This window comes from Aethalodelphis obliquidens, unplaced genomic scaffold (genome assembly GCF_003676395.1).
Source record: "Aethalodelphis obliquidens isolate GAN/ISIS:26980383/991018 unplaced genomic scaffold, ASM367639v1 scaffold18, whole genome shotgun sequence".
Lineage (NCBI taxonomy): Eukaryota > Metazoa > Chordata > Mammalia > Artiodactyla > Delphinidae > Aethalodelphis > Aethalodelphis obliquidens.
Window position 1 is genome coordinate 22350366 of NW_020837962.1, and position 23467 is coordinate 22373832.

General features: G+C 35.5%; 1 protein-coding gene across 2 annotated transcripts in view; it reads left to right on the forward strand.

The window, feature by feature from the left end:
• ESF1 (ESF1 nucleolar pre-rRNA processing protein) overlaps window positions 1-23467 on the forward strand; it is a 59562-nt gene that overhangs the window by 14679 nt on the left and 21416 nt on the right. For both annotated transcript variants that reach the window (XM_027118155.1, XM_027118156.1), the window contains exons 8-9: window positions 1101-1248; window positions 6365-6526. In XM_027118155.1, the coding sequence (XP_026973956.1) occupies window positions 1101-1248; window positions 6365-6526 (310 nt within the window). The remainder of the gene's footprint in view (window positions 1-1100; window positions 1249-6364; window positions 6527-23467) is intronic.

A 23467-nucleotide genomic window follows, 5' to 3' on the forward strand; every position in this document is an offset into this window, starting at 1 on the left:
GGCTTCTCATTGCCTTTTTTGTAACAAGCCACTGTGCTCTTCTGAGGATAGGCTGGTGTCAGAAAGAGAGCTGCTGTATCTGTCACCTGCAGCCTGTGGGTACTGTGTGGCCTTAATTAGTTACTGAGTACAGGGAAACCCCACCAGTATGCAATAAGTGAAGTCTAAAAGATTCAGTCACATAAAATGTAGGATCATGTTATTTTCAAGACTGAAAAATGGGCAAGCCTATCCAGCCAGCCAGTCTGGAGTTCCTATGGTCTGGCTGTATCATCCACATCTGTTCCAGTTCCATCAGTGGTTTTGTGGTTATCAGCTCAGTCTTAATTATTGGAATAAGAGTAATTCTGAATGGTGACTAGCTGGAATTTCTCTGACAATGGCAACTGTTTTAAGGATTGGAACTCTTGGTGCCCATTTTGTTGTCCTGAACTGGAAAGATTAGCCTGAGGGGGAAAAACAGCAAGGATGTGGGACCTGCCCTGTGATGAAGATTAAACCTCTAACTGGACTCTGAGAATGGGGGCTACATAGAAGACAGGAGCCAATCACAAGACCGATGATGTTATAGATGAATTCCTGTGTTGTGGGGGTTTACTGTACTTCCAACAAATAGATGCCTTTTCCATCAGTGGCTCTTAATCTCTTTTGGAAAATGGACCACACTGACGTTGTGTTGAAAGCTTTATCAGCAAATTTCAGACAGTTTGTAGACCTCCTGAAATGCCTAGAACTCCAGGTGAAAAACATGTCTTGACTCATTCATAATAATGTTACTTTTTTCACTAGTGCATTTTCTTGTTTCTTTTCACCACAATCAGTCCATACACTGATGAATTTTTACTCCAAATAATAGAGTACCTTGCATATAGTAAAGAGTTAGGAGGATGAAGGCACAGGTTAATTGAAATGGTTCCCTTTCCACAGGTAGAAAACTTTTCATTAAGCATGTTATTTATTATTTGTTTTAGCACGTCTTAACTTTTTTAGTTTACTGTTAAACATACAAATTAACGATAAATATTCTTTAACAAGTTTGGGTTGCTGACATTTCCATTTTTATTTTATTTGTTGTTTTTTTTCTTATTCATTGGTGAAAGGTGGAGATCACTTGGGATGAGACAGATCATGAAAGAATTACAACACTCAACAGGAAGTTTAAAAAGGAAGAGCTTTTGGACATGGATTTTCAAGCCTACTTAGCTTCCTCTAGTGAAGACGAAGAAGAGATAGAAGAGGAGCTACAAGGTACTGTTCATCTTTTGGTGTTCTACATTTGTAAGCATTTGGATACCTAAACTAGACTTACTAATGGAAATAAGTTTGACAGTAGCTTAAAAGGGAATATCAAACTAATCTTCAAACTGTCTGTGAAGTAAGCTCACGTACACAGTATTATATACACCTTTAGATAGTAATTGAAATTTTTTGTTTAAAGGTATTTTCTTAGCCTGAATTTCTTTAACCAAAAACTCTTTGAAACCCTGACCTCACAAAAAAGTCTGGCCTTTTAGACTAGTCATGATTGTTGTAGTAATGCAATCACTTAAACTAGTAAAATGCTTTATTACCCCCCCCTTTTTAAACTAAGAACTTCTTTTGGATTATTTTTTACATTCCATTTTTCTGCTCAATTAGTTTACAAAGTAGACTCTTTCTGTCCATTTAGTGATTATCCTAGAAATCATGACTTGTGTCCTTATTAAAGTTTAATGCTAATTAATATTTTTATCCTCCTAGAGAATACAAGGAATCTTAAAACAACTTTCATGCTATTCTGTATATTGTAATTCTTAAGTCCCATAGGACATTAATATTACTCTTTTGTTTAAATTTACCCACATTTTCCATACTACTTTTGCTCCTTATTCTTTTCTAAATCTCATACTTCTGTCGGATCATTTTCCTTCTGCCCTAAGTATATCTTTGATAATTTCCAGTAGTATCTACTGGTGTCAAGCTCTTGAATTTTAGTTTACTCTAAAAATTTCCTTTTTTGCCTTATTTCTGAAGATATCTTCACTGGTAAAAAAATTCTAGGTGGACAGTCCTCCTGTCTCCACATTGAGGATAATATCCTGCTGGCTTCTGGCTTCATTGTTGTTTTTGAGAAGTCAGCCGTCGGTCTACTTTTTTGAGTCTTTTGAAGGTTGCCTGGATTTTATTCATTGACTGCTTTTAAAGTTTTCTCTTCCTTTTTGTTTTTCTGCAGTTTTAATATGAACTAAGAATAGATTTTTTTAATTTATTGTGCTTGGGGTTGGTTGGGTTTCTTGCATTTGTGGCGTGGTATCTTTCAGTCAGTTTTGGAATATTCTCAGCCATTATCTGTTCAGGTGTTTCTTCTCCCCTCTCCTCTGGGACTCCAATTAAATATATGTTAGATCGTTTCACTGTAACTTCCATGTTGTTTCTCTCCTGTATTTTTTATCTATTGTATTTCTGTGTTGCTTTCTGAATATTTTTTCTTAGCTATCTTCCAGTCCACTAATTCTCTTTTCAGCAGTGTTGAATCTGCTGATGGACTGTTCATTGAGTTAATTTTGATTATTATATTTTTTTACTTGTAAAAGTCCAGTTTGACTATTTTTCAGGTCAGCAATATCAACTTTTTAACGTTTTTTACTCATTGCAGTTATTTTCAGTGCCTTCTTTTATTTCTGTAAACAGAGGAAACATGTTTTTGTAGTGTATGTCTGATAATTTCAGTATTTATTTCAAATCTTTTGGAGTTGATTTCTGTTACTTTACAAGATACTTCTCCTGTTCACTTGTATGCCTGGTTAACTTTTTGTGCCGGTTTGATATTTGAGGTGAGAGTGTCTCATCAGAGAGGACTTTCATTTACTCTGGTCATTCTGGAACCACATCACTCCAAATTTTAAGACTTGAGGTTCCCTGGACCTAGTGGGCAATGCAGGTCTGTGTGAGAGCTAGTTTACTTCTGGTTGACCCTTGCCCTGGAGTATATCCTTTTGGGTCCCTACTGTGGGACCCAAATGTGGGGATACTAGCTGGGTCTTTAACTTTTGTCTTCTTAGCCTGCCAGGCTGCCAGAACTGTAGGTTAGTCTCACAGCTGTTTCTTTGGTAGATCAGTACATGCACTCAGGGCAAATAGGTCTTGAACACTGGGGTCATCTCTCTGATCACCATCTTCTTGATTTTGACTTGGTAATTCTTCACTAATTTGTCAGTTCTTTGAAGTTTTCTTTTTTTCTTTTTTAAATCCCTCTGAATCTTTTAAAAAGATTTTTTTAAACACTTCATCCAGCTTGATGTCCTCAGTAAAATGGTTGGTCTGAAGTGTACCTAGCTTCCCATTAATGGAAGCAGAAGTTCTCAGATTGTCTATATCTTTATCTAAAAATTTTTTTGACGATTAAAATGATTGATGGTGTATTTTTAAATTATATATGTTGTTTGCTTAAAATAGCTCATTTTTTTAAAATAGGGCCAAAAAACCCCTTTTCCCTTATATTGGATCTGGCTCTGTTTGGAAATTTGGTTGCTTGATTGTAATTTCTTATTAGTTTTTGGTTGATACTCTCTCCCAGATATCTTCACACTTTCATTTTTGTTTATTAGATGAATTCTCAACCATGCATAATTATGAGTAAGATAGAATTATGTGCTGACAGCAAATGAACCATAAAAGTTAAACATAAGGTATTTTAAATTAGCAGGAGTGAATATTCTTACTTTTATTTATAGCCTGACATTTTTCATACCTGTCCTTTTGGTTTCTCTTTTGCATATATATTGTTTTTATAATTTACAATTTTGTAAATGTGAAATTAAATAAATCCTAAAATGCTTCTTTAGTATTATCATAGGACCATTAAACCTTAACTTTCTTAAGATCCTATGATTTTAGGCTATTGAAGATATTGCTTCACTGATCTAAGTTTTTCATAAATTACTACTCTTGAACTCTGTTTACGCATTGAATGGAGAATCATGTTTAATCATTCCAGTTTCTTTGTTCAGAAATCTCATATTAATAAAACCACATAATTTCTTAGGTATCTAATAATCTTTGAAAAAGTATATGATTTGCAGTGGTAGTTATATGGACACAAAAGCCTTCATATTTAAGGCCTTGATGGCTGTTGCTTGTTAATTTCTTTGGCATTCCAAACAGTTGAGTGACCATGTTATTTTTAGTGTATACAGAACAGCTGAGTCTTTCTCAAATAGCCTTTACATTTTTTACCCCCATAGATACACTAATTTATCTACATTTTCTTTTATTTATATACTATATGGTCATTTAACACTTTTCTGAAAATTCTGGATAGTTTTTCTTTAGTAGCAGCTCTAAGATAAAGGAAAAAATATCATTCCGTGTATTCTTAAGAGGATTGAATACAAGTTTTTCAAATAGGTTTTCTTTGTTTGCTTTGGGAGAACTTAACTAGATTTTGAAATGACATTATTGAATACATTAGGGCAGTAAATATTATGGGAAGATAACCATTAATTTGTCAATATATTCTTGTTAAGGTCTTGGGCTTTGCTGATTCAATTCCTGACTTCACCACATAGTGAAGTTACTTAGGTTGGGTTTTCTTAGCCCTCAAGCCTTTTCTTTCCAAACGTATGAAATGAGGATCATAATAGTACCTGCTCATAGTTGGAAAAATTGAGATAATGTATGTAAAGTCTTAGCATACTACCTCATGTCATATGTCTTTACTTCTAAAACTTTAAGGATTAATGGCTTTTTGTTTGAAATATACTAATTAACTTTTTTAAAGCATGCATTTTTATTTTTCTTCAGTATTTTAATTGATTGCAAAGTCATTTTAATCTATAGTTTAGTACCTCTGATAGATACATTTAGTATATTTGAATGCCTTAGAGTTACTATATGTTCCTGTTGTAGTTTATAAGAGATTATACCAGGGTTTCTTACATTTACAGTTAATTTTTTTCTCCTTTTATATTATTAAGGCTTTCACAAAGTTTTGTCCTTGAATTGGGAAAAAACAGACTTCCATGAGTTAACCCACATTTTAGAGATTCAGAAAGTAAAATTTTAGTACTGGAAAAAAATCAATTTAAAGTAGGCCATCAGAGACTTACCACTAAAATTTCAACCTGGAAGGAGCTTGCTTCTAATTATATTTTCAGAAGTAAGCATTTAATAGAAAGAAATACATTGCCATTTTGTTAATGTGTTCCTGATGTTTTATCCATTGAATTACGGGATACATGACAGAATTCCATCCAACATTATTATTGTGGCACAAAGCACAAACAGGAAAAAAATGAATTTCAGCTGTTTGAGTGAAAATGTAAAAGTGTGATAGGATGGAAAGAATGTCGTGGACTATTTCTTATTCATTTAGAGAAAAAAACTATAAAAACATTTACTTAACCAATTTTTTTCACATCACCTTTTTGAAAATGTAAGGACAGTCTGTTAACATTGATGTTTCACAGCTGAATGCTTAATAATGTCAGACATATTTAGTGACCAGTTAGCCGTAGCTCATAGAAGGGAGGGTCTTCTGTATGCTACTTCTAAATTTTCCTATACTGGGGACATTTAGTTAATTCAGTAAGTATGTTTTGCATTAAAACCCAGGTTCTTAATTTATGTTTTTGACTTGGAGAATTACAGTGGAAATATAGAGCAAACAAACTTTTCACGTATTAGTTTTCTTTTGTATTTTTTGCCCATGAATTTTATACTGTTCCGTTGTATTATAATTATTTTTATGAAATTAGGAAATGTAAACGTGAATATTTTCCACATGAGGAAATTAATTGCACAAACTTCTAATTTATTCATTTTTATTCTTAATGTATTAATGAGATCCTGAGAGTAAGGATGCTTGCTCACTATCAAATGGAAAGGACTCATTATTCTTTGTTTTGGATTACAGGCAACTTCCTTTATCTGTATCATCAGCATGAATGGCTAAATCCATTTATCAGATGCATCTCAACACTATTCAGGCTCCTTTTATTGACCATACATTTTAAAGCCACACTGTTGGATGGTGGGAGACATAAAGAGGAAAAAAGTGCCATCCCTGCTATCTTGCTTGCAGGGCGGAAAAGTCTAAGGATGTTACATGACTACAGGATTATTTTGAAATATGAATTTTAATAAAAAGAGATTCCCAAGTGTAATATTGTGACCATGCTAACTTATATTGCAACTGATTTTTATCATAAACAAGACCTAAGTCATTTAACTCATTTTGTATTAAGAAATTTAAGTCTGATTTTGATATTCTATTGTTATAGTGTATCTGACATTGTTTAGAAGGGTGCTGCAGTGACTGAGATTAAACACTGAAGTTAGAAGTAAATTATTTCTGTGTATTAAATGAAATTGATTTTTTTGTTAGGTGATGATGGAGTCAGTGTAGAAGAAGGTGGGAAAACAAAAAGAAGCCAGAAGGATGATGAAGAACAAATTGCTAAATATAGGCAGCTCTTGCAAGTTATTCAAGAAAAAGAAAAGAAAGGCAAAGAAAATGATATGGAAATGGAAATTAAGTGGGTTCCAGGTAAGACTTAGATACTAACTAAATGTTCACTTGTTTTCCTTCGTTTGGGGATGTTGGATATAAAAGAAATGAAGATCAACTCTTTGGAAACATAAACTTTAAAAAATCACATTTTCAAGGAGTGTTTTGGTGAGGAAGATAACATGATATCTGCATGCATGATTTAATTCACTTTAGCACCAGCGTTTTCTACTCCTGTGGCTTATTCTTTGTCTCTTTAATTTACTAACTACAAATTATCCATTTATAAAAGTAGACCTTTCCTAGGTTTGATTCCAGTATTCCCAGGTTATAGAAATTTGAATCCAGGCACCATGTATTCTAAAGTCATTAAACTTTTTTTCAAAATATGTTATTAATAAGTGGACTTTTCTCCAGTAACTGCTACTAGACTTTAATTAGTGAGGTTTCACTAACACAAAATATGTAATACATAGTTTTCCATCTCAGTTGTGCAATGTTTGAGTATTTTTGAACAAAGAAGTATAGCATCGTAAGTGGTTTTTATAACTGCCTTGAAGAGTTCAATAACCCAATACTAGTACAATAACATTAAAACCATGTCAAAGCTAAACAAAGAAAAAGCTAGGATAAAGGAGGGGGGTTTTCTAGCATATGCATTTTTTCTTAACCATCCTGGGCAAATCAGCATGTACCTTTGCAAATAATGTGGGGTTTTTTTGCAAATTACTGCTTTTTACATATATGTATATCTTTTAAAGGTAGGTATAATTTTTGACAAGGATTCAATTCTTTTAGCCTCAATTCGTCTCTAGATGAAAAAATACTACTTATAGCACCATTGCATTAACTGTTCTATATTCAGTTACTTCTGTTTCTTACACTAGTATGTTTTTGCACTGAGAGTAAAATATCTGTTAGGTTGTTTTTATTTGAGGGGGCGGAAACTAGGATATTTTGATATTTGAGGATTGATTGACTCTTGCAGTAAATTTATTAGGATATACACATATCTTCTGCCTATTTCTATAGGAACATGGTGCTATGTTATAACCCATTTGTTTTAAATGTTTGGCTTTTGCAGGAAGTGGTGGTAAGAAAAAATGAAGTTTAGTAGTGTTATCCTATGAACAGTGGTTGAGAGAACTCAATTAATTTAGCTTGGAGAGGAAAAGTCTAAAAAGTGACTTAATAGTAATTTTCAAGTACTTGGAGGCTGAGTATGTAAACAGAGACTTAATCTCACACACTACCTCAGAAGTCAGTGCTTTTACCAGTGGATAAAAGTTGAAGGAAAGTAGATTTCAGTGTAAGGTAAAGAGGAATTCTCTATATCATTAGGATTGTTCATCAGAAGAGCACAGAGGCTGCTTTAAGGAGTTGAGTGTCCTTTGTCAGTAAGTCTCACAATAAGGCAATACAACCATACCACTCAGAGATGTGTGAAGAAATTTTTTTATATGAGGTCCTTGGATTTATGATTCCAAGAAATGTTGAATTTTGTCTTTTAGTCAAGTATGTTGTAATTGTAGCTTAATTCTAATCTTAGAATGAGCTTATTGAATGAAGATATTTTAAATGAACATATTTTAAATTGAGGTATTCAGGTGACTATTTGAGAAAGAAGATTTAAAATAAAGTTGATTGCAGAGTTTTATATTAAATATTTTAGAGCTATATTGAGTGGGCCAGATCTAACCTTTGTCTTTATTAATACAGTTATGTAGTGCAAATACCAAAAAGTGATACATAGGAAGATTTAAGCAGTACGGTTTTCCTAGGATAAACCTCACTTAGTCATGGTTCTTTGTACTTTTTTTATATTCCTGGACTCAGTTTAGTAATGTTTCATAACAGATTTTTGAACCTGTGTTAATGAGGAATATTTGTCTATAGTTTTCGTTTCTTGAAATGTCCTTAATTAGCTTTTGGTATCAGGGTAATGCTGATCTCATGTGATGAATTAGCAACTGTTCCCTTTTATATTTAGCAGTACATTTTTATCTTGACTTTGCTATTTGTGGATGTGATATTAATGTCATATAAAATATTTTGAAAATGTAAAATGAAAAATTAGCATCTGTAATTCCATTACCCTTATTCAGCCACTGAGTGATTAGGTAGATTGTGGTTTAATTTATCATTTTTCTATTGTTGAATATTTAGTCATGTTTCTGATCTTTCATTACAATAGGCCCATGGCATTGAAAAGAAATTTGATCTAAGGCTGTTACCATTCCCAAACCCACAAATATCAGTACTTCCTTAGATCTCTTCACTTTTATCACCAGCCAAGTAATAGGCTTGCTATTTTAGGGCCTTTTACTTATAAAAACAATTTTTTAACAAAGATGCTTATTCCCACCCACCCACCCCATTTTAGAAACGTCTGTGCATGTGAGAACTTGTAGAGACCACAAGGAGAAGCTAATGCTGGCAGTCAGGCTCACTCATCAGTTAGTAACATGACTTCCTCACTCACATAGCCGCTTTACATATGCTATGGATCAACCTGTGGTTCTCTCACAAGCTGTTAAAACTACCAGTGTCTAAGCCTCAAATTTAAAATCTCAGATGCCAAACATCTAGAATGTTATAAATAATCTATAGCTTTTTCCATATTTTAAATTATTTTCGTAGGCTAGCTTCCCAGAAATGGAATTAATAGGAAAGGACACGGACACTTTTTGTGTCTTGAGGTTACTGCCAAATTGCTTTCCAAAAGGGTTGTACCGGTTTTTAATGCCTTCAGCAATGATGAAAGTGCCAGTTTCATGGAATTATCATCAACGTTCGCTATGTAATTTTTACTCTTAGATGAATGAAGGAAAGTTGATATTTTGCTATATAATGCATTTTTTAAAGTTTTTAACCATAGTATTTTTGAAGGCCCCGTATGGGGTATTATTACCCTGTGAATCTTTGGTATGGACGTGCACACAAGTGCGTGCGTACGTTTTCTTTGTGTATGTAAATGTAAAGGGTCTTTTACATACTAGACATGTTAAGTGAGAAAAATGAACTACTCTTTCAGGATCTCAGTTTACTTATTTGGAAAGTGGGACTAATAATACCTTTCTTGCTTAATTTGAGATATTATAGAGTACTTTGTAAGCTACACAGTACTATTCATGTCACACGTGTATTTTGTTGAATTTGTGTCTTAAGAAATGTATGTTCCCAGTAACAATTACCCTGAACCGCAGGACTTTTTTGATGTTATACTTCAGTAAACCACAGAGGGTCAGTATGAGATTATAGTATATCATGCATCAGTTTTTCTGTGGCTTGAATTTCCAAAATATTAAACTGCAGAAAAATAAGTACTCTTAATAATCACTAACAGTTGCTGCACTTGGCGTGGCTTGAAAGAAATTTTAGTTTAGACTGTTTAAACTTCCTATCTTTTCACGTTGGATTATACAGTGTAGTAACATTAGGAGTTTAATTCTTCGAGGGTAAGTGTTAAGGGAGGCAGATAACAGGTACATGGGTGTAACAACTGGAGTGAACTACTCTTTCTTTTGATGTTTTAGTTTCTCATGGAGGTGTGATAATACAGCGTTATTAATTGAGATTATAAATGATTAAAAATGTTGAATTTTAAGATTTTTAAGGAACGTTGTAATTCATTGTTTTGATGTGGAGTAACATTGCCCATCTCAATGTGTTGCTAATAAGGTATCCTGCCTGACTCATTTTGATGAGTAGAGAAAGTAACACATGTAATTAGCATATTGAGACTTTATCGATGAATGTGCTTCATTAGGGAATTTGTAATATACATATAAATAAAGCATAATGAGTTTTATCTCATATATTAAATAACCTCCCCTAATAATTTATGTGATAATAATTTTTTGTTGTAGATACTGCAAGCCGTGTATTTTAATCTTTGAAATTTCATCCAGCATATGAACAGATAATGACATGTTTCTTTGTCTATAATCTTAAAGGAAATTAGATATGATAAAAGTCCTCTTTTTCTTAGTTATCTCCTGATTAATAGACACAGGTGAAAAGGATGTCTGGTCTTTTTTCTACTCATCATCCTGCAGTGCCTGAACTTTCCTTCAAATATTGAGCATATGCCAAGAACCATTCTAGACACCATGTGAGCAAAACATACAAATCCTTGACCTCATAAAGCTTATATTTCTGGTTAAGGGGAGACAGATAAGTCTTTAGTAAGAAAGATATTTGAGCAGAGACTAAAGGAAGTGGAGGTCGGGGGTGAGCCATGCAGAGGAGATTGTGCGAGCAGAGGGGTTAGCAAGTGAGTGGCCTTGAAGCTGTGGCTTATCTAGTGTGTTTGAGGAGCAGCACAGAGAACAGTGTGACCACAGTGAGTGAGTGAAGGAGAGAATAATGGATGATGTCAGAGAGTTAATGGGGCCAGATCATGAGGGTCTTGCAGACCATTTTAAGGGCTTGAACATCTCTGAGTGAGATGAGAAACCATTGGAGTATTTAAGCTGAGGAGCAATAAGATCTGACTTGGTATTTTTCCAGTTTTATTGACATATAATTGACATATGTTACTGTATACGATTAAGGTGTACAGCATAATAGTTTGACTTACATATATTGTAAAATGATTACTGCCATAAGTTTAGTTAGCATCCATCATCCCATAGATACAATAAAAAGAGGAGCTGACTTATTTTTAACAGGACCAATCTGGCTGCTCTACTTGAGAGTAGATTAAAGTGGCAGGGAGGGACAAAATTGGGGAGATCAGTCAAAAGGCTATTGTAATAATCCTGAGATAATAAAGATTGTGGGTTGGACAGGTTTTCAGGGGAACTTCAGAAATTCTCTTCGTCACATGTAAGGTGCCTATTATATATTGAAATAGACATGCCAAGGAGATAGTTGGATATCCAGTTTAAAGTTCAGGGAAGAGGTCAAGACCGGAGATATAAATTTGAGAATCTTCATTGTACAGACCTCTGTAAGTAAAGAACACCAACGGAGTGATTGTAGGTAGAAAAGAAAAGAGGTTCAAAAATTGATCACTTGGAGTACTCCAGCATTTAGAGGTTGAGGAGAGTTGAGCAGGGACCATCCAGAGGCAGCTGGGAAGAAGCTACCTGAAGCAAAGGAGGAAATTCAGGGTTGTGGGGTATACAGGTGCCCAAGTGAAGAATGCATTTCAGTGAGAAGATGGGTCAGTAAAATACAGACTAAGAAAAACCATGGGATTTAGCAATGTAGAGACCATTGAAGAGTTTTGGTAGAATGGGGAGGATGAGCTTAATGGGGTTAGGAGAGAATGAGGAGTGTGGAATTGGAGACAGTTAGGAGAGACAACTCCTTTTTCTAAAATATTTGATGATTAGGAAGTTGCAGGCATCATCACACTTCATCCTTAAAAAAATACTTCGACATGTAACTTCCAAACACAAAGACATTCTTCTACATAAGCATGACACTATTATCACACTAAGGGAATTTAATATCGTTAAAATAGTAGTCAAATTTCTCACTCATTCCAGTAATATTCTTTACAGTGTTTTTTCCTAATCCAGGATCAGTCATTTTTAAAGTGTCTACAGTAGTTGACTTAAAGAATACCCACAATATGGGTTTGTCTGATTGTTTCCTCACAATTCAGCTGAAAAGTTTTTGGCAAGAATTTTCCATGAATGATGTTGTATACTTCCCATTGCTTCACATCAGGAGGCACATAATGTCAGTTTGTCCCATTTTTTGTGCTGTTAACTTTGCTCACTCAGTTAAGGTCGTGTCCTACTGATTTTTCCATCATAAAGCTCCACTTTTTCTTTTGTAACTGATAGGTAATTTGTGCAGTGTGTGAATATCCTGTTCCCCAACATTTTACTTGGTGATGTTATAGATTTTTATAGATTTATAGATCCTTGCTTGAATCAGTTATTATATTGTTAGTTGCAGAATATTGATTTTCTGTTTCTGTCATTTCTTCTACATTTGTTAGTTAGCATTCTAACTTATGCTAGTAGAACTCCCTCTAGAAACTGGAAGGGAAAGTGAGATCAAGAGAGCATTTTTCTTTAATATGAGAGGGAAATAACAGCATGCTATATTACTTCTGGGAGTGATCCACAGACAGGAAAAAATGATGCAGAGAACTACATTCTAAAGTAGGCAAAAGGAGTTGGAATGTTTTTGCTCGAGTGGAGGAATTGGCCTTTGGTAGATGTGCATGGACATTTCATCCATTGTAACAGGAGAGAAGGGAAGGAATATGGTCACAGAGAGTAATGAGTAGAAATGGTGGTGGGAGCTTGTGGTACACTTCTATTTGCTTATATTTTTCTAGTGAAATGGGAAGTAAAGTCACCAGCTGAGAATAGGGATGAGGTGGGGAGGGGGTGATTGTAATGATGGACCGTAGTATCTATGTTGGGTTAGGAGGGAAATGAGGGTATGTTGGGGTGACGGATGGGGGAAAGGTCAGAGGATTGATGGACTGTAGGTCCCTGTGAGACAAAAGAATTGTTAGCCTTGGGGTACTAGAGAGAATAAAATGGAAGGATTGGAGCTAGTGGTTGAGGAGTAGGATACTTGAAATTAAGATTATGGTGTGTTTGCAGTTTGGGTAATGACAGTTCTAGTTATGGGGGGAGTTTCTGAGATTACAGGGAGTATGGAATAATAGTCAGTGAACTGTGAGGCACAGGGTGTTGGAACAGTCATCTGTGTGGACATTGGAATCACCAAGAATTATGACAGGGCTAGAATTGGAGAGAGTGGCAGTGAGCCAAAGCTTAGCTGTTCAAGAAGTGAGGGGTGTGACTATAGTCATTAGATCTCAGCAGTAACGGGGGAGTAGGTGGTGTAGTCTGATAACATGTTACTAAAAGTTGGGGACTTTAGGAGGAAGACCAGCCAGTGGACTGGAGTTGGCAGTGAGTAGCAAGATGGACAGACTGTGGGAGAAAAAAATTCACCACCTAGAAGAGCTGCAGGAGAAACAGTGTCCTCAGAGAAGAACCAGGTTTCAGTGAGACTCAAATTAGCAAGGGAATGAATAAAGAGGATTTTGTTAATAACTATTAATGACTGATTATCTGATGGACTAAGGTGTAGAAATGTTCTTTTTGGGGAAGGGTGGGAATGGGAATATTCAGCATATTTTTAGGAGAAGGGATGATTTGGAAGTTGTGGACTTATTGTGATGACAGAATTAAATAGAGATAAAGGATATAATGAGATGAATACTGACCTCTTAAAGCTGTACTAGTGGTGAGACTGTCAGTGTCTGGGCAGATCTTGTCGGAAACACCCAGAGCTGTGGGATTCTTAGTCTTTTGAAGGAGACATGGAAGGCAGAGAAGAAGGAAGGACTCCTTGCTGTCTCACCCTGCAAGAGGAGTCTTTCTTGACTCACGCGCACGGAGGCGAGAGGTGGGGTCGCAGCTCCTCCTCCCTCTACTTACTCTGTCCTCCACGCTTCACAGCTGTAGTTCTGTTTGATTCTGGTATCTGATCTTTATCCTTTGTACTTCCTTTTTCCCCATCTTTATTCCATCTCCGTTTCTCTATTCAGTGACCCAATGGGAAGCTTAAACACAGAGACGTTAATGACCTGTATCTGTGGCTATTGTGTTATTCATTCTTTATTTAGAAATAAAATGTTTTGAATCAGTTGGGCATTCATTTTGCTAGGCAGCCCGGTTTCAAACATTTTAATTTTCAGACATCTCAAAACCTGTTCACTATTTACTTTTGGCTATATCTCTTATTTCCATTTATTGCCAGTGTATCCATTATTTGAAATATAGTCGCAAAACAGTTTTTTGGTCAGAACTTTTAAAATAACCAGATGTTTAAAATTTTGAGTTCAATGTAGAGAAGAGCATTAAATGGAACACTGAAATAAGCTAAAAAGAATTTGCAGTTTCCTTCATGTTTTGGTGATGGGGAGGAAACCAGTTTGCAGTGCACTATCATAACTTGTACACAGCTAATACATAGCTTGAATTTTAAAACTTAGGTGTCCATTCCTTCCTTAAATCTTCCAGTTAACAGGTTGACTATAAGGGCCTTGTACGGTAATAAGCTGAAACATTTACTGTGCCGCCCCCCAAAAAAGAAAAATTAAATCATTTGTGGAATGTGTAATAAAAATGAGAAGCAGCTAGGGTTATCTAAAAACAGTGGTAGCTAGCACATTTTCTCCATAGAGTTGCCAGTAAATTTCTCAGAAGTTACTGGATTATTTTAACAATAATTTTCTCTGTTAGTATTAAGATTTAATTTTTTTAAGTTTTCCAAGAAGTTTTTTAAAAAAAAGATCTAAAGCAGAACTGAAGATATTTTTATAATAGTAGTAGTTTCAGAAAGTGCTAAAAATTCCCATACCTTTTGAAGTTTTAGGTTAATTGGTCTGCTGTTTTAGGATCCCAATTAAATACGTAAATCAATAAGTGCTTCTGGTTGCCAGCATCTAGGCTGATTCTCTTAATGTGGTCCTTTCCCTCTCTGCCTGTGTGTCATGTCAGTTGTACTGTTTGCATCTGTAGCTACTATTTCCAGACAGTAGTACTTTTTTTGACTTTGCGTTAGATTTACAATCTGCCCAAAATCGGTTCAAGACCAGAGAGTGTGTTTCATGTATTGTTTTCCCGCAGCCCACAGCTATGGTGATTTGTTTGAAGTTGTGAATTCTTTGGTCTTTAAAGCAGAGCTTTTGCCTATTCTATTTGAGGTTGTCCCACGTCATCATTCTATATACTGACTGCCTGGCTAGCACACTGTCATTTTTCACACACATGTTCCATGTGTTATTTTGACAGAATTCACTCAGACTACTTTCAGCAGTTTCATTATTGCTGTTCTTTTTTTCCTAAGATTGAAAAGTCATATAACCTTATACTACTTTAACACGTTTGGTTTTTTTCCCAATTTTTTTGTGATAAAATATACATAACATAAACTTTACCATCTTAACTATGTTCAAGAGTGTAGTGCAGTGGTATTAAGAACATTCATACTATTGTGCAGCCATCACAACCATCCATCTCCATGTGCATTTTCATCTTTAAAACTGAATCTCTATATCCATTAAACAAGTCTTCATTGCCCCTCCCCCAGCCCCTGGCAACCACCATTCTACTTTCTGTCTCTCTGATTTTGGCTACTCTAAGTATCTCATATAAATGGAATCATACATACAGTATTTTTTTTTTGTCACTGACTTATTTCAGTTAGCAGAATGTCCTCAAGGTTCATCTGTGTTGTAGCATCCTTCTTAAGGCTGAGTAATATTCCATGGTATGTATGTGTGTATATATATATGTATATATGCTGCATTTTGCTTATCCAGTTCATCCATTGATGGACACTTGAGTTGCTTCCATGTTTTAGCTATTACACATTCATTTTTATCTATTATCTTCTACAGGCACATGTAGTTGATTATACTCCCATTTTGCATTCACCTTTTTTGTTTCATTTCTCATACTTATTTTTACATGTTTCTAAATAATCTTTTAATCATAATGCCTGCATCACATTCCATTGTGTATCTAATTTATGTTTTAGGCTCTTTCTAATGTTTTGCTATTATGGAGGACATAATCTTATATTGAATTTTCTTAGGGATAAATTCCTATGGGTAGAACATCTTCATGCCTCTTATCATTTATCTTGAAACAGTTCTGTTAATTCATGGTGCTAACTAAGGAGCTTCTTACTTTTTAATTTATGAAGCCTCCTCAGAAATGCTGATAAAATACACAAAATCAAATCTAGTTTCTACAGTTGGCTCAAGGTTTGAAGCCACATAAAAGAAAACGCATAAGTACTTTCTACAGATCTTTGGTTTGATATAAAACTTAATCCCACTTTGGGACCATATGCCATGTTCCTGCGCTCTGAAAGATTTGCCAGCCTTTCTCAGTGCCCTTTTGGTTAGACCATTGTAGACAACTGCTCACTGACTATAATGCAATGATAATTTAAAACTTTGAGGTCCAAGGTAAAGCTGGTAAAAATATTGTGGATTGAACTGGTAGCTAAGCAGGTTGAATCTGCAGGTATCGTGTGGGAGGGGCTCTGTATTATTTTCAATACACAGTGACACTGTTTGCCTGATGTAATCTACTAGGGGAAGAGAGTGTACAAGTACTTTCCCCACTCTCATGATAATCTTCATTGAGGGTGGGGGATAGTTCTCATCAAATGAGCTACCAAGAGATAGCCTTAGCTCAATCTACTCATTCAGTGACATGGAAAACTTTTATCTGTAAAATTATTTGGCATAAACTTGAAAATCTGATCCTATGTATGTCAAAAGATGAGTGCCAATAATTTGACTTGGGCGGGTTCCCTTGGTGTTTGGAATGATACGCGTCAGTGGTAAATTGAAGCATGCATTTTGAAGGCGTAAGAATTGGCTTGCATAAATTAGGGATATCTGTCTGCCTTGGACTTCACCAAGCTTTTCCTAAGCATTGTCACCTTAGATTGTCATAAATCATATTTCATTTTAGGTTTCCATTGCTGCTTCTTTCTGTGGAAACATAGAGAGATTTAAAATTTTTTTTAAGTAATTTATTTGGATTCATATTTCGAACCAGAAGCAGACTTCTCAGGGTATGGGAACAGTTTGGTCTACGGCCAGGATCACACGTGTGACAATGTCTAAGAAGCCTGTCTTCTGATTAATAAGCTGCTCTGAAGGTCTTAAAAAAAAAGAAAAAGCCAACAGAAGGCTTTGCGTATTTGCTGTTGAACACTGCAGGCTTCTAGGCATACGTGTTGTTAGTTGGTATTCCAAGATTCTGATATCTTTTTGGACCCAAAGAATGCTTGACCCATCATAGATTACTTTAGTAGATTTCTGTCAACAGAGAATTCCTAAGAATAGAAACAGTGCTAGCTTATAAAACAAGCCATGGATATATTGAAGTCCTAATTTTCAGTGTTACTTTCATTCTCTATTAATTCTCATTCTGTAACTTTTCAATGTTGCAGTGGAGGACACTGCCAATGAAATAAACTCTGAGTTAATTACAAATACTAGAAAAGGAGTAAACCTTAAATGGTACTCTACTTCAGAGATCCCCAACTAGCATACCACCTGTGGATTACAAATTTCCCCAGGTATTGATCCCTTTAGCCTTTAGACCAACCAGAGCCCCCAGCTTCGTTTCCTTCTCTGGTAGCCTCCTCCATTTACTCCAGTGTGCTGTGCAAGCATTATTTTTTATATCTGTCATAATAGGAAAAAGGTTGGGAAGACACTGCTTTCCTAATAGTTATTTGGGAAGTCTTTTTAGCAGTAGTCAGAATTACAGTTTACTTATATAAACTCAGCCCAGTATATGTGGAAGAAATACTTAGATTGCAGCAAGAAAAATATAGCTTAAGAGGTCGTTAAATATTGAAATGCTAGGGAGGTTGAAGTGCTTTTCATTTCTTTTCATTTTTATTAAAGAAATATTTTTTTTGTTTAATTAATTTGGAAATGACATTTCGGTTGTACTGCAGCCTCAAAATGCCCTTATGTTAATAGCTTCTGTAGTCAGAACCTCTCCCAGGGAGGAAAACAATTAGACACTCCTAAATTTCAAGCCATCAATTTACAGGTGGATTTTCCAAAAACAGTGTATAGATCGGGACTGTCTTACAATGAAGTTTGGGATAGCATTAGTAGTTTACTGTGATCATGGAACGAGCATAGAGGGCTTGTGTCAGAAAATCTGAGTTTAGGTACCTACTGTTCTGATGGGGATTAAATGACTAAAGGCAGTGAAACCTAGTTTAGCACACAGTTGTCAAAGACTGAACATTTACTACCCTTTTTTTTTTAAACAACTTTATTGTGGGAAAGTAGAGCCTAGATACAAAAGTAAACACTATGTATGTATACAGTTTAAAGGAAAAGAATAAAATGAACACCTGTGCACCCAGCTTAAGAAAGAACATTACCAACATATGCGGTCGCCTGTGAGACTCCTCTCTTACACCCTCTTCCTTTCTCTATCGGAATAAACTATGAAACTGCATTCCATATTAATCATCCCCCTTTTCTATACAATAGTTTTACCACCTATGCATGTATCCCTAAACAGCCTATATTTAGTTTTGTTAATTTTGAAGTTTATAAAACATCCTCTGTGTATTCTTCTGTCAGTTGCTTTTTGCTGTTAACGTTCTGTTTTGAGAGTTATTCATAATCCATATGTGAAGACATGGTCCGTTAATTTTCACTGTTACATAGAATTCCATTATAGATATATCATAGTATATTTGTTCTATTGCCGGTTATTGTGGTGTTTTGCTATTATAAACAATGTCTTTGTGAATATTCTTGGACTTGTCACCTAGGTATATATTGAATTTCTTGGATATGTGTAGAATTTCTTGGTTGTACAGCATGCTCACAATTACCTTAACTAGGTCATGCCAAATTGTTTTCCCAGGTGCTTGTACCATTTTACTCTAACCAGTAGTGTGAGTTCCCATAGCTCTTTATCCTCACCATTAATTTATATTGTCAGGTGATTTTTTGCCAATTGAGTATGTAAGTAATGGTATCTCATTATGGTTTCAATTTGTGTATTACTCTCAAATATTTGTTGAGTTCCTGCTCTGTGTGCCAGACTCTTCTCTGATAGCACTGAACAAAACAGACAAAGATCCAGGCCTTTGTGGGGTCTTACATTTTAGTGTGTATACATTGGGGGAGAGGGGATGAAGGGAATTGGTAAACAAATAAATAGGTAAAATAATCAGATGATTAAGGGCTATAGAAACAAAAGGATAAAACCTGGATGGGAACAGGAAGTTCATGGGTGGGAAGGGGTAGCCATTTAAAAAGGACAGTAGGGGAAGGCTTCATTGAGAAAATGACATTTGTACAAAGAGCTAATGGGAAAGACATTGCACCCTGTGTGTTATCCTGGGAAAGAACATTTCAGGCAGAGGAAGCAATAAATGCAAAAAGCCCTGAGGGGAAAGCATTTCTGATTTGTTCAGGAATAATGAGGCAGAATGAGCCAGGGAGTGGACAGTAATAGAAGGTGAGGGCAGAGAGGTGCCCAAGTCACAAAGGGTTTTGTAGACCTCTGGATGGACTTTAACTTTTACTTGAAATGCAGTGGGAAATGGAAGTGATATGACCTAACTTACGTTTTTAAAGGATTGCTCAGGCATTTGCCTAATTCCTAATGAAAAGAATATTTTTTTCCTGCTTTCTTATCTGTGAAATACCTGTTCATGTCTTTTGACCATTTTTTATGTAGTGTTCTTTGTCTGTGTTTTAGTGATTCATAGGAGTTCTTCCTCTGTTTGGAGTTCTTCCTATATTTTGGGCTTGTCTTTTATCAGCCATATATTTTGCACATAGCTTTTCCTAGTTTATGACTTTCCTTTTTACTCTATTCAGAGTGTCTTTTGAAGAACAAAAATGGTATAGTCAAGTTTATTAAACTTGTCCTTTTATTCTTATGTACCTCTAGTTCACATAAGTGTATTCATTATAATCTCTGGATTAAGACACTCTTTCATCATTGGTCCAGCATGACCTTCTTTTATTTATTTATTTTTAGTAAAAAGTAAACCCACTATAAAAGCTAGAATTGTGCAACAACTTAAATTTATCCATCTGATCTCTCCTGCTTCCCCATAACTAAGAATAACCATCATCCAGATTTCAGTATTCACTCCTTTGCTTTCCGTTGTGTATATTTTCATCTAATTTATAAGTATTTCTGAAAAGTCTGGATGCACAAAAAGGAATGAAGTACTGATATATGCTATAAAGTGGATGAACCTTGAAAATATTATGCTAAGTGAAAGAAGCCAGTCACAAAATGCCACATATTTTATATGAAATATGCAGAACAGACAATAGAGACAAGAAATAGATTAGTGGTTGGAGGGTGGGGGGGTGTCAGAGTGTCCTGCAGGGGAGAGAGATAGGGTTTCTTTTTGAGAAGAAGAAAATGTTCTAAAATTGACTCTGGTGATGGTTGCATATATCTGTGAATGTACTAAAAAACATTGAATTTTATTCTTTAAATGGGTGAATTATATGGTATATGAACTATATCTCATTAAAGCTCGTAACTTTGTTAACATTGATGGGAGATGGGTTTGTATCATTTGGGACTGATTTTTGACTTTTAAGTCCTTGATTCATCAGGAGTTGATTTTTTTTTTTTTTTGGTATGATATAAGGTGGGAATCCAATTTCAACTTCTTCTACATGGCAGATGTTTTTTATCCTCTTCCATTTATTGAATAATCTCTCCTTTCTCCCAGTAATCAGACATGTCACCTCTGTCAGGTACCAATATTTCAAAACTGTGTGGATCTATTGGTTGGTTCTCTGTTTTATTGGTCAGTAAGTTACTCTGCCTAACCCTGGACCTGTAACACACTTCCTAGAACTGGATAAAGAGCACTAATGACCCACACACCCACCCCCTCCCTTAGGCCAGTTGCTGTGAGCGCTCTGTGAAGAAACCAAACGCTGCTGCCACCACCACCAGCAGCACCAACAAACACTTGAAGCTGCCGCCTTGTGCAGTATCTTCAGGGGAGAGCCAGGCTTCAGTTAGAGCAAGAAGATGGAGAAAATGTTGAGATAAAATAATTGAGTTTTTACTGATGATGTACTGTGAATTCCAGGGAATTTAGTGGTAGAGAATTGAAGGGGGTGGGAGATAGTGACAGAGAGAGTGGATGTATAGTTAACTTCTGAGGATTAGAACATGGAAGATTAGGGGGAACCTGATGATTAGGAGCTTTTGGTGGTGACTAAGATGAATAAGGGATAAAAGTCACAGATTATTCCTGCTGGGTTCAAGATTTTGGTGGTGAGGCTGAATGCTGAGGATTAGGGAGGGAAGGGTATCTGCTGTTGCCATGGATGCACCGAGCTGGTCACCTCTTGATCCTTTTCTGGGGAGGGGCAAATTTACTGTGAACTCAGGGCTTCCCCTTGAGCCCTATTGATGTGAGTTTACAGGTAAGGAAGCCTGTGTAACTAAAGAATACACTTCCTTAATTCCAGGGCCCAGGGGCCCACTTCTGAACCCTGTCAGGAAAGGGTTGGCCTTATTCCACAGTGCTGTCTTTTATCCCTGGCTTTTAAAATACTTCAGTGTTCTAGAGTTTCACTATGATATATGTAGGTAATTTTTTGCTTGGTACCTTTATTCTTGCTTAGAATTAATTGGATACCCAGAATCCTGAAGATTAGTAACTTTCCATTCATTTTAAAATTCTGAGAACTTCTCATCCATTTTCTCTTAAAATATTACCTTTTCCTCATCTTCTCTATTTTCTCCTTCTGGGAATCCCATTTGATATGTGTGGTACCTTCTCATTCTGTATCTAACTCATAGTTTCCATACCTTTGAATCTGTGCAGCATGCTGGGTAATTTCTTCAGTTCTGTCTTTCAGTTCATTAATCTTTTCTTTACCTCTGCTGTGTAACTTGGTTGACTTTATAATTTCAGTTATGTTTTTCATTTCTGGAACTTTTTTTTCTTCCCCAAATCTGTCTCATACCTTTGATAATCTTTTAATTTCTTTTGTTTTTTTAAATGTGCTGATTTTATATTCTGTTTCTGTTAATTCCAAAATCTATAGTCCTTATAGGTCTGACTTATTTGGTTTTCAGCTTACTCTGGTTCATATTGAATTTTGATTGTGATCTAATTGTTCTTGGATCTTTCTTTACCTATGGGAATTCTCAGAGGCCTGAGTCAAAAAAATACTTCTTTTAGAGAGTACTTGCCAGGTACCTAAGGGCACTTCCAATCCTGGACCTATTGAAACCAAATTTTTGGATTAGGGTGTTTGGGGCCACACAAATAGTGTGAATTCTAGCCACAAACTCATGGATTTGTGGACTTGTGGTTATAAATTCTCTGGGGGGAAAATGTGTTTTTACTTCCCTTGTTCTGCCCATGGCCAAAGCCCAAACAGGCATGTATCCCTTCTAAATTGTTGGAGGAGGAGCAGCATCTACTAAAGGATCCTGGCTTCATGGTAGTGGTCTCTGGGACCTGCCATCATGATCGGGCTCCAAACTTTGCCTCCTGCCTCCTTGGCTAACAGCCCATTAAAACCCAAGATCCATGCTAGACCAGAGCAGATTAGTGCATGTCCCCAACGAAAATTCCCTACTTCTGAGCTAGTATAACATTTCTGTTTGAGCTTTCTTATTTTGACTAAATTCCAAAAAATTGCCTTCATTTCCTTACGTCTTACCCATTCATTAAAGTTTTCATTTTTCAGCCTTGTCTATAAACATTATGTATAAAAAATAACAATAGATCTTCTTTGCCACAAATTAAAGAGCAGAATAGTTTCATCAGACTTGGCCAGAATTTTACTTTAGTATTAAGGACAGCTTGCTATTACGTACATTGTGATCACAAACTACTTGAAAGGCAAAGAAAACATACAAATAAAGTACAGACAAATACAGGAAACAATAACTCCCTAATGAAGCCCAAATGTCTTGTATTTGAAGTCAGCTTTTTAAGAACATTTGATTCTAAGAAGCAGGGACAGGTTGATTCACAGTAAGATGAATATACTTGCAAATGGAAGACATTATTCTACAGGAGAGTAAAAGGAGATTCAGAAGAGGTTAGAGAATGATAAGCTCAAATTCAAGGCGAATACAAAACAGTTGCTACCCACTGAAACAGCTTTTAGACAAAGAACAACAACAAAAAGCATTAACATTTCTTCATTTAGTACATACTTTGAGAGTGTCTCCTATGAATACCTCATTGACTGTTTTAGGAGAAAGAGAATTAAATGCTATATGAGAAGCCATTCCCAGTCTAAGTAGCTTACCTATACTACCCTTTTATCCTTATTATATTTATTATAGCTGTCTGTATTGTTTCCATGTAGTAGATATAACGGTATTCTAACAATATTAAGTGCATACAAGGAGCATTTGTTGGCTCTGAATTTTGCTATTTACTGTTATTCCCAAGGCTAGTTGTTATTTTACT